This window comes from Mastomys coucha, unplaced genomic scaffold, assembly GCF_008632895.1.
Source record: "Mastomys coucha isolate ucsf_1 unplaced genomic scaffold, UCSF_Mcou_1 pScaffold21, whole genome shotgun sequence".
In the NCBI taxonomy this organism is placed as follows: domain Eukaryota; kingdom Metazoa; phylum Chordata; class Mammalia; order Rodentia; family Muridae; genus Mastomys; species Mastomys coucha.
In genome coordinates this window covers 180029026-180040673 of record NW_022196904.1, presented here as the reverse complement: position 1 = coordinate 180040673, position 11648 = coordinate 180029026, and the positions used below count along the sequence as shown (strand labels likewise).

Genomic DNA, 11648 nt, shown 5'->3' with positions numbered 1-11648 from the left:
AAAAAAAAAAAAAAAAACCAAAAGGAGATCTGAATCCCCTCTGTGGATATCTCAAAGCCAAACTGAAAGATAACAATCATGGCTTCACTGGGATGGCAGCTTTTCACCTCTCTGTCCTTCAGATTGTCCATTGTTGATTATGCTGTAAAAAGCCTCACAGGAAAGGAACGCAGGTTAACCCTTTTCTCTAGGGATGTAAGGGAATGCTTGAGTTCTTGATTTGGTTGGCGAGTAGAGAAGTTGTCCTCTTGGTGTTTGTCCATGAAAACCAGCATTTCTTCTGTGAACCAGTTTCAGCGAACATTTACACTCTTGGTGTTTGTCCATGAAAACCAGCATTTCTTATGTGAACCAGTTTCAGTGTAACATTTACACTCTAATAAAAATATTTACTTCAGGCCCTAATAAGGGACCCCAGTGACCAGATGGCAGAGAAGCAGGAAAAATCCTCACCAGGACAATGCTGTAGAAATTGCCTTCATCAGAAATTCACATATACTTGTTTGACTTTCTAGACGACTGCAATGATAGTGGCTGCTGTGAACTTATGGGAGGTCTGGAGGGATGGCAGCATAAGACCATCAATTTCATTTAAAATAAATGTAATAACCAAAAAACTAATATTTCAGAACATGTGACAACTCTGCTCATCACATTCTCTGCCTTCATTTTAGCTTATATTTATTTTTATTGCTGTACATTCATAGTACATTATATTAAGCTTCATGATGACATTTTCATAGATGAGCATATCCTTCATATATCCCTCTATAGGAGCCTCCATTTAACCCCCTCCTTTTACTATGTCTTATTCTCCTAGAAAGTTTTGCTTTAACTTTCCTGGCATATATTATTATATCATGTGTATAAAGCTACATAAGCTTATGATTTAGCCTCATTATAAAGCCTTCACAGACAATGATGCTAGAATTTCCAACAATCAAAACAGGAAAACCACAGTTGCTCTGAATAGATCATCTCATTGCCCAAGATATGAGTTCTGCAGGATGGGAAGCATTACTACACTAATTTGTAGACAGATCATTTGTCCCATTTCACATAGTAAATGCTGCATGTATGTTGTAGACAACTTACCAGGTCATCATATTGAGCTTATTTGTCTACTTTAGCCTTCCTTGTCTAACAAGTATCCCAAACATATGGTAATCTTGATGCATCACAAGATTCATACCTGTACAAGGGACAACAGGTGCCTACCAGTGATCTGTTTATTTTTCAATTTAGCTTCTCCAGCCAATGAAGTCTACATTTGCGGATGTCAATCATCTCCCTATTAACCTGGCAGTTTATGATTGGCACTAGGATAGGAAGAGGGAACGGCATGAGCAGAAGAGAACATCACATGACCACACTCAGAGCTTACCATGTACTGCAATCTCTTTTGTGTCTTGGATGAGGGCATTCCCAGCAGCTACCTGGACAGTGATGGTGTTGGTTCCCTCTGCAAGGAATGTGAAAGAGATGCTGCTGTCCAAGGTGATGAGGGGCTGCAAGAGAGAAAAGAGCAACACCCCTTCAGGCTTCCCTAGTCTGGCCTCTCATTCTTGTAAGTCTGAGAATGTCATGCATATGCATCGTATGACAGCATCCAAGGGCTCTTCACTTTAAAAATAAGAAAAGAACCAACAATTTTATCTAGTTCCCCCAAACTTTGTTATTTCTCTGGGAACTAGTAAGAATATTAATGAATTTTAAATTCATAAAATTTTCACCCTGAAAAATGAGAAACACTGTTGAATTGTCATGTCTTTCTTCTGTGAAAAATCACATCAGCTTTTAAGTCCTGTACCCGATGGCTCTTGGAACAAGGAATCACTTCAATATCCAGTGTCCCTTCTGTTCTATACTCCACTAGGCTACAGGGACTTTTCAGGAAGTGACCTGTTACTAACTTCAGTATCACCCAATTTAAGCACAGTGTCATTCTTACAACAGAAACACACATAAAGCAATGCAATGGCCTTAAAATGGATTTTTGCTGAATTATATCTGTTTTCACTTGTAAAGCGTTTTTTCTTTTGCCATTTTTATTAGTTTGAGATAGTCAAACATGTACATATAATAGGTTGTGATTCAGTTTTCTTTTTTGTCCTTCCTCCTTACTTAACCAAATATATAAATTATGAAGGATAAAAAGAGAAATATCATAAAAGTAGGTGTTAGAGAAGAGAAGGCGGATTGAAATGGAAGAGTCAATACTCAGTAGTTCTCTTAAAGCCCATATTCTCTAATGCTGCCTCTTCTCTGGAAGGTAATGTATAGAAGCTGGAGGCTGAACTAAGGTATATAAGGAAGATATGACTCAAGCACAGATGAGCAGACTCCTTCTCTGCACACGGAAACAGTACAATACAGAATAATAATGTGGCTTGTTGAAGTGTGCGCAGAAGTGCTCTCTAAGGGGCTAAGTATGTGCCAGCTCTCACAGTGTGTATCCATGATAGGCTGGATATATTCACACAGACGCAAAGCCTTGAAGATGCGATTTTCAGGCAGTGGTCCCTCTGTACAGCTGGATCCTTTCCTGCTTGCCGGATTTGGCAGGGCCTCTGAGGAACTAGTTTGATTTCTTCTGTTTGCAACTCTATATAGACTTCCTTGATGATCAGGCTGGCGGTAGTTGGGAAGAGTTAGAGATACTGCCCTAAGCTCCTGATAACTTTTCCCCCAAATGAGGACATCTACTAAGGTGTAGAGATTATTAGCTATACATACAGTTTTATAATGTACACCGATGTACCTTTGGAGCTGAAAAAAGGATAAGGTAGAAGTGTCTCTATCACTCATACCATAATACCACATCTGTTTAAAATCCTGTTTTTTTAATATAGTACTTATTTTTATTTTACATATATATATATATATTTGTTGCATATATGTCTGTGTACAACATGTATACAGTACACTCAGAGTCCAAAAGAGGGTATCAAATAAGTCAGAACTGGAGTTAGAAATGGTTTATTGGCACCAAGTGAGTGCTGGGAATTAAACCCAGGTCTCTGAAAGATTAGCAGAGAGTTTTAACTGTATTGTCTTATTCAGAGACCATCCCAGATCTTTGGAAACTAAATGAGACATCAAATTTGATATTGTGATGGTTAAAAGTTCTTTGAAAATGACAATCCAATACCATGTGGTTTTATCACTATTGCTTTGTAGTACAGCTTGAGGTCAGGGAACATCTGGGGGAATCAATATCCCTGACCCCAAGCTGTAATACAGAGGAATAGTGATAAAACTGCATGGTATTGGTACAGTGGCAGGCAAGTAGATCAATGGAATAGAATTGAAGACCCACAAATGAACCCATATATTTATGGTCACTTGATCTTTCACAAAGATAAAACCATCCAGTGGGAAAAAAGACAGCATTTTCAAGAAATGGTGCTGGTTCAACTGGCAGTTAGCATGTAGAAGAATGCAAATTGATCCCTTCTTTTCTCCTTGTACAAAGCTCAAGTCTAAGTGGATCAAGGACCTTCTCATAAAACCAGATACACTGAATCTAATAGAAGAGAAAGTGGGGGAAAGCCTCAAACACATGGGCATAGGGGAAAATTTCCTGAACAGAGAACACCAATGGCTTATGCTCTAAGATCAAGAATCAACAAATGGGACCTCATAAAGTTGCAAAGCCTGTGAGACAAAGGAAATAATCAATAGAACAAAATGGCAACCAACAGACTGGGAAAAGATCTTTACCAATCCTACATCCTATAGAGGGTTAATGATACCCAACATATACAAAGAATTCAAGGAGTTAGATTCCAGAGAACCAGATAGCCCTATTAAAAATGGGGAACAGAGCTAAACAGAATTCTCAACTGAGGAATATCAAATGGCTGAGAAGCACCTAAAGAAATGTTCAACATCCTTAGTCATCAGGGAAATGCAAATCAAAACAACCCTGAAATTCCACCTCACACCAGTCAGAATGGCTAAGATCAAAAATGCAGGTGACAGAAGATGCTGGAGAGGTTGTGGAGAAAAAGGAACACTCCTTCCTCCATTGCTAGTGAGATTACAAGCTGGTACAACCACTCTGGAAATCAGTTTGGCAGTTCCTCAGAAAATTGGACATAGTATTACCTGAGGACCCAGCTATACCACTCCTGGGCATATATCCAGAAGATGCTCCAACATGTAATAAGGACACATGCTCCACTGTGTTCATCGTAGCCTTATTTATAATAGACATCAACTGGAAACAAGCCAGATGTCCCTCAACAGAGGAATGGATGCAGAAAATGTAGTAGATTCATACAATGGACTACTACTCAGTTATTAAAAACGACTTTGTGAAATTCGCAGGCAAGTGGATGGATCTATAAAATATCATCCCGAGCGAGGTAAGACAGTTAGTTACAAAAGACTACCCATGATATGTACTCACTGATAAGTGGACATTAGGCAAAGAGCATGGAATACCCATGATACAACTCAAGGACCACATGAAACTCAAGAAGAAGGAAGACCAGAGTGGATGCTTCAGTCCTATTTAGAAGGGGGAACTAAATAATCAAGGGAAGTAGAGGGTGGGAGGGACTTGGGAAGAAGAGAAGGGGGAGGGGAAGAATCATGTATGGGAGGAGATGGAGGGGATGTACAGAGGGTCAGAGAATTGTACAGAGGTATGTAGCAATGGGGGAAGGGGAGCTGGGGGTAGAAACCAGAATGTCCCAGATGCCAGGAAATCAAGAGCCTCTCAGGACCCCACAGGGATGACATTAGCTGAAATACTCAACAAAAGGGAAGGAAAACCTGTTGAGACCATATTCAGAAGTTAGGCATGGCCCCCCAGTTGAAAGGCCATCAAGAGACTGCCCCACCTGGGGATCCATCCAACATGCAGACACCAAACCCAGACACTATTGCTGATACCAAGAAGTACTTGCTGACAGGAGCCTGATACAGTTGTCTCCTGAGAGGCTCTGCCAGATCCTGACCAACACAGATGTGGATGCTCACAGCCAACCATTGGACTGAGCACAGGCACCCCAATGGAGGAGTTAGGGGAAGGACTGATGGAGCTGAAGGGGCCTTATCTGGCATCAGTGTGAGGGGAGGCCCTTGGTCCTGTGAAGGCTTGATGCCGCAGTAGAGGAATGCTATGGCTGTGAGGGGGGAGTGAGGTGGGTGCGGGAGCGCCCTTCTAGAAGCAAGGTAAAGGGGGGTGGGATAGGTAGGTTGCAGAAGGGAAACTGGGAAAGGGAATAACATTTGTAATGTAAATAAATAAAATATCCAATTAAAAAATGATAATCCAAATAATGTTGAAAATGCAAAGCAAACTGGGACCCCCATACTATTTTGGTAGAAATATAAAATCACTGCAACCATTTTGGGAAACGTTTCGCTTGTTAGAAAGTGTAAGAACCTTTTCTAAAGTGAATGTGTCATTTTATAATCTGCAACTGTAGTCTCAAATTTACTTAAGGGAAAACACTCATGTATATCTAAAGACATTCATAGCAGCTATTCACATCAGCTTGAAACGTAGACAGTCTGGAAACTTACCAATGAGAAAATAAAAATTAACCACAGAGTTTTCCTATAGTTTTCCTATTATTATCTATCTGTCATAACAGATAGATAATTATATATATTATATAATATATATATTATATAATCTGTTATAACAGATAGATAATAATATTAATGCATGTATACACATAGAAACATACAAATATACAGACTGCGACTCCCAAACCACGAGAGAGGAAAGAGGGTAATTTTATTATGTGATTACACGTTTATGATGTTCTGTACCAGGCAAACCTAATCTATGACAGGGAAGAGTCTGGCATGGAGCCTGCCTGAGACAAACAGGAAACTTGCAGAAGGATAATAATATGGTATCCTCACAGGTGGGATGCACAAGTGATTGTGGGTCAGACTGTAAACACACACTGCAGAGTCACGTATTCCACTGTTGACCCATTTTATAGTACCCAAGGAGGAAAACTTTCAAGAAGCAGTAAACTGCAGCCAATGATTTGCAAGCTTAATGATTTAGGATGAGGCGCACAAGCTTTTATTTACTTTAAAATAAAAAATTAAAAATCAAGAATAATGGATGGATTGACTTGCCAAGATAGACTTGGGACATTTCTCTAATAAATATTATTATGAGTATATGGACATTCCTTGCAAAATTCTGACCATTTTACTATATATCTGAACTTTTATCATAAGTACTAGGTGAGAAGATTTTAGAAGGGATAATAAGAATGCTTTTGTTTTTCCAGACTGAATTCTTCTCTAGGGTGGTGATGATCTTAAACTGTCCTTCTGTCCAGTCGGCTGCCTCTTAGTTTCTCCATTGCTCAGGATCAAAGCCTTCCTTCCTCTTCTCCTTGTTTTCTCTTCAGGAAACCTTCCTCAGTCCTAAGTGGGACACGTGGCCCTCTCCTCTGCCCGGAAGATTCTTAATATCCCAAGACTTATCTACTTATGATATTTTTATCAATAGTATCATGTCCTCTGAGAGGAACTTATTTCCTCCTGCTCTAGCAAATCTTATCTCATCTCCATCTGGCTGTGTCCCCAAGTTCCAGAGCCAAAAGCGGGTGCAGGGCTGAAGGACAAAGGGAACACACCATCAGAGGTGGGTGAGTGCAAGCTTCATGCCAGCCAGTCAGGGCACGGAGCCACAGCAAACAAAATCTGATGAATGTGGATGCTTGGTCTCTGGGTGGCAGGCCACAGACAGGCATCTATGCTGGATAAATAGCAAGAGCTAATTCTGGTTTCCAAATTGCTTTTGTTTTTCATCAGCAGTTATGGCACTGTGGCTGAGTTCACCTTCCCCAGAAAGCTGGAGCATTCAACAGGATCCTTGAGTTCTTCATTGGCCACTGATACAGAATGCCCAATGCTAAATTAAATCAAGTATTTTAAGGTTCATTTACTCAAATCTATTAGGCATGCAGACACATTTATTAAGCCAGACCTCTGTTAATCTCAGCAAATTGGCCATTCAGAGACCCACAAACCCAGCAGGCAACAGATTGACTTTTCGGCTCTGCTTTGTCCGAGCTGCAGGGCCAGCTTGCAGTGTGGCCCCTTAGAACAATACTTCCTGCACTGCCTCAGCTTTGGGTTACACTCCTCACAATGAAGAGTCCTTCACATATGACAGGTCACAAATTACCCAACTGAGCCTGGCAAGAAATAATAAAAGCTCTGAGAAACTATTTAGTTATAAGATTTCCACTTGACTAATGGACTGGCAAGCGAACTTCAGGGAAATCTCTGGACACAGGCTACACCAGCAGTCTACACAGCAAATCATGAGAATGCTGCACATCATAAAATAGCCACAGTTGAAAATGTGCACCTTGATCAAACCTACCACTGCAAAATTGAACAAACAATGCAAACATTAGGTTTGACTCACTTAAAACTTTCTGTATATTATATAACAATGTGTGAAAAGTGCTTATCATATGAAATGAAAAGGCAGACTATATAATTGTGGGAATACCATGCTGAGAATTATGTAAAAACCCCTTAAATATGCACAAAGGCGAGAATGAAATAAAGCAAAGTAGAATTTATAGCTATGGATTGATATGGAAGTTCAGTTAAAAATGATTTAACAGGGATGCACAAATACACCAAACACACATGCACACAGGGAGGGGGCAGACAGAAAGACAGACTGAGTGTGCTAGTGGAAATATTTCTGTTGAATTATCAGTGCAATAGCACTGCCTAACTTTATCTCATATCATCCTACCTTAAATATAAATTTTATAACAAAATAAAAAGCAGACATATTTGATAGTCTAAGAAGTCCATCTCATCTTTTTAGTTTAAAGTCTTTTTCTTCCAACATCTACTGAAATTAATGCTCTTCTTTGACAGAATCAGTCTGCAGAGGACACTGCTACTTGCAAGAATCAACCTTTAGACATTGATGTTTGTTTTTATTTCTGCCTCTACTGTGCTACTCCTTTAAGGCCAGCTTGACACACTGTGTGGCTCACAGGCTTGCATCCATCTATCTCTAGGATGTCCAACTTGACTAGTCTGTATATGCTTACACTGCCTTCCCTTTTAATGCAATTTCCTGGCTGTTAAACTCATATTATCAAAAGAATGTACTTCCTGAAGGTGGCAAATGAAATTTATTCTGTGTTTTAGTCTTCATGTCTTGTAGGAAAAAAACTAGCTTCTGTAAAGGACTTATGGGGGTCCTGATAAAATTTCATGTCCCTTCCCGATAGGTTTGTAGGTATGTAAGTCAACAGCTGGATAGCAGGAATGCTTATTATTTTCTATTTATCTGTACATTATATATCCACATCAATTATTTTAGGTGTGTTCATCTTGCCTTTTCAGACAGGACACGATTTCTTTAAAGGTTGGGGTCATGGTGTGCATACCTTTTACCCCTGATATTAATAGCATTGAGATAAGGACTGGCTATAGAGGTAGAGAATCAGTTCATTTGTGTCAGTATTTTTATTTAATTCAACCACCTGAATGAGCTTTTTGACTTCATGTCGTAGACACATACACACACACACACACACACACACACACACATACACACCAAACTACCTTCTGAGGTTACCAGCCTAAGTGTCCTCTGTTTATTAAGTAAATAAAGCTAGTCTGATGAATAAATAAAATAATGGATTGAGAAAATACAGAAAATGCTAGGAATAAATAATTAAAATTAGAAGTAGTTCATTTTAAAGAACAATTTGCCAAGCAAAGGAAGCCGAACAGCTCTGAAGGTGACCACACTTACCAGCACACCCAAAGACACTCATTCCTTTGTCAAAAAAATTGCTGGAAGTAACTGGTTTTGTAAAGAGCTACATGACCTGTAGAATCATGTCAGATTTTTATCCCTATATGTAAATGTTCTCCATGTAAAACAACGCCTGATGTTCCCAAATGCCTTGTTGTGTTTTACGTGACTCGTGAGTATTCTTTAGCTGATGCTCATGGCAATGGTCAATTGTAGTTACTACTGTTAGTGGTCAATTGTAGTTACTATTGTTAATGGTCAATTGTAGTTACTATTGTTAATGGTCAATTGTAGTTACTACTGTTAGTACTTGGATTTCACAGCTAATAAAACTCAATGAAAGGTAAAAGTGTTTTGACGAAAGAACTAGAACAAAGAAAAATATATCTGTATGTCAACCCAGGTTTGTCATATTCGGAAGCTATTTTTATGTTTCCCTCTCGGGCATTGTTAGCTTTGTTCTTTGAGAATAATTATTAACTGGTAAGTCCTTTATGTCTTGGGTACTTGTATGTTACACTCCATTCCTTTGCTTGTAGATGGAAATTTTTTAACCAAAGAAATACTTCTAGTAATCAATTAAAAATTAAAACTAAATTGCCCGTATGTACTTTAAAAAATCTCTTGATATGTCATAATGTCTATATGTGGGAGAGAGATTTTAGTGCATAACTCCAAGATCTTCATGTTAAATATTAGTTTCCTGGCTTTAGACAAAGACTGTATAATTTGAGATAACATATACTTATCAGGGAAATGAAAACGAAATTCTTCAGTCTCTTTTTCCATTCATTTTGGTACTTTAAATCAAATACGCATAGGCCATTATTAAGTACTTCATATTTTAGAATGAGCCCTCAAAAGAAAAAAGTCACTGCAGAAACATATTACATTTGCAACTTCAGTGTCCTGTTGGCTGTCAATAAATCTCTATGTTGAGACCCATCCAATAACTGGCCTCATTACATACAGTGGATCCTCAGTAAAGATGATAAAGCAAATGTACATTAACAGAAAATAATTCCCCAAATACAAACTGACCTCTCACTTTCTCGGGGGAAAAATAAGCCTTTCCTCCAATGATTTTCTCATCCTGCTTCTGTGGCTATCTCATGATTTTAAAAGAAAAATGACTGCTCAGCAACACCAAGGGAAGACCCTTTCCCAGTAATGCAGCATTCTCGTGTTGAAGGATGGCTTGCGCTGCACTGATTTAGGAGTTCTGAGTCTGAGCTTCGTTTCTGCAACTAATCAAGTGTTCCAAATTGGGATGCTGGCTGTACACTGTAAGCGACTTTTCTACTGCACCAAGTGTAGACTTATTTCTTTCTCTAGTTTAAAAAAAAATGCAAAAGCATTAGTCACCTATACTAAGAGGTTAAATTAAAGCAACTTGGCAGAAATACTATAAACTGAGATCCCCCTGGGTTCGTGAATCTTTCTCTATCTTTCACTATCCCATCTAACAGACCAGTTTCAATGATGTGCTACAATGCATATAGTTGCTGACCGTATGCTATGTGACATTTAAATACATGTTTTGTTTCTTTATACAATAGGCAAGATGAGAGAGTGAGTGAATAACATCTCAGGACAAACAACTTGATCAAGCTCAAATATTCAGGATTATCTAAAACAGCCATTCTAGCAACCTAACGCATGATTCTCAATCCCATGTCCATGCACCTTCTATTGCATCATGCTCTCATCCTCCACAAGATCAGGAGTGGGGCACCTCCCAGCCTTACCATTCCAGAATGAGGACAGAAGTAGACCCCACATCATCATTCCTAGTGTATAACTACACTGTCACAATTTGGTACATTTCTTATATTATTTTTAAATGAATACTTTTGCCAAGATAAGCAACACCAACTACATAATGTACTTTTAAAGTAAACAAAAGTCAGAGAGTGAACACCACAGGGAGGATCCAGTGAGTCGTGGAAGCCTTCATGGCTTTGTAAATTTTATAGCCAGGAGCTGACCAGGTTCTCCCATAAATACTGGAGAAATGTGTCTTCTTTGTGTTTCTTTCAATGAGAGAGGATAAGGGATCATTTACAAGTGCATCAGTGCACTGTGGCTTAAAAAAGTCTTTTCCTAGAAGAAACTAGTAAATCAGAGCCTAACTTGCAAGGGGTTTATCTTAGTCTAAGAGCCGTAGGAAAAAGAGATACTATCTCAATACAAACCCAATGTAACCCCACCGCCGTGTGTGTATATGTGTGTGTGTGTGTGTGTGTGTGTGTGTGTGTGTGTGTGTGTGTACTATGAAACACCTAAGAAGTACACAATCCAAGATCATAGGATCCCTAAAACAGATGAGGTTTGGTCATAAAGCAACTCTTCTCTTACACTCCAACATGATCACCCTAAACATAGTAATTCATACTAAGGACCTCACCTTCAAGTATAACAAAATATCTGCTGAAATGAAAGTATAATACAAATGGGGAGATTGAAATCTAAAAACAAAAAGGAGCTAATGATAGTAACACAATAGACATCAAAACTGCTCTTAGATGGACTTAGTAGTAAGAGAACACCTGTGAGAAAAGAATCTCTAAAACTGAGTCCAAGCTGCTGAAACTCCCAAGAAAAAACATAAAGAGAGCAAAGAGTGTGAGAGACTGAAAAGGTAAAAAAATAAATAAATAGAACAAAACAAATCCAAGAATGTGAATCAAGTACAAAAGGTATGGATATATGTGCTATATATATGTGGTGTGTGTGTGTGTGTGTGTGTGTGTGTGTGTGTGTGTGTGTGTGTTTGTAATAGGATACCAGAAAAAGAAAGAGTAAAGCATATAAGGATTTCTGGGAAGAAATAAATGCTGAGTATCAATAAATTGTTTTCACA

The 11648-nt window shown here is 38.7% G+C and overlaps 1 protein-coding gene across 1 annotated transcript in view; it reads right to left on the bottom strand.

Annotated features, from left to right (window-relative positions):
* Nucleotides 1–11648, bottom strand: part of Sorcs3 (sortilin related VPS10 domain containing receptor 3) — a 609790-nt gene that overhangs the window by 16118 nt on the left and 582024 nt on the right. Inside the window, exon 21 of the mRNA XM_031390639.1 lies at nucleotides 1385–1508. Within this exon, the coding sequence (XP_031246499.1) occupies nucleotides 1385–1508 (124 nt within the window). The remainder of the gene's footprint in view (nucleotides 1–1384; nucleotides 1509–11648) is intronic.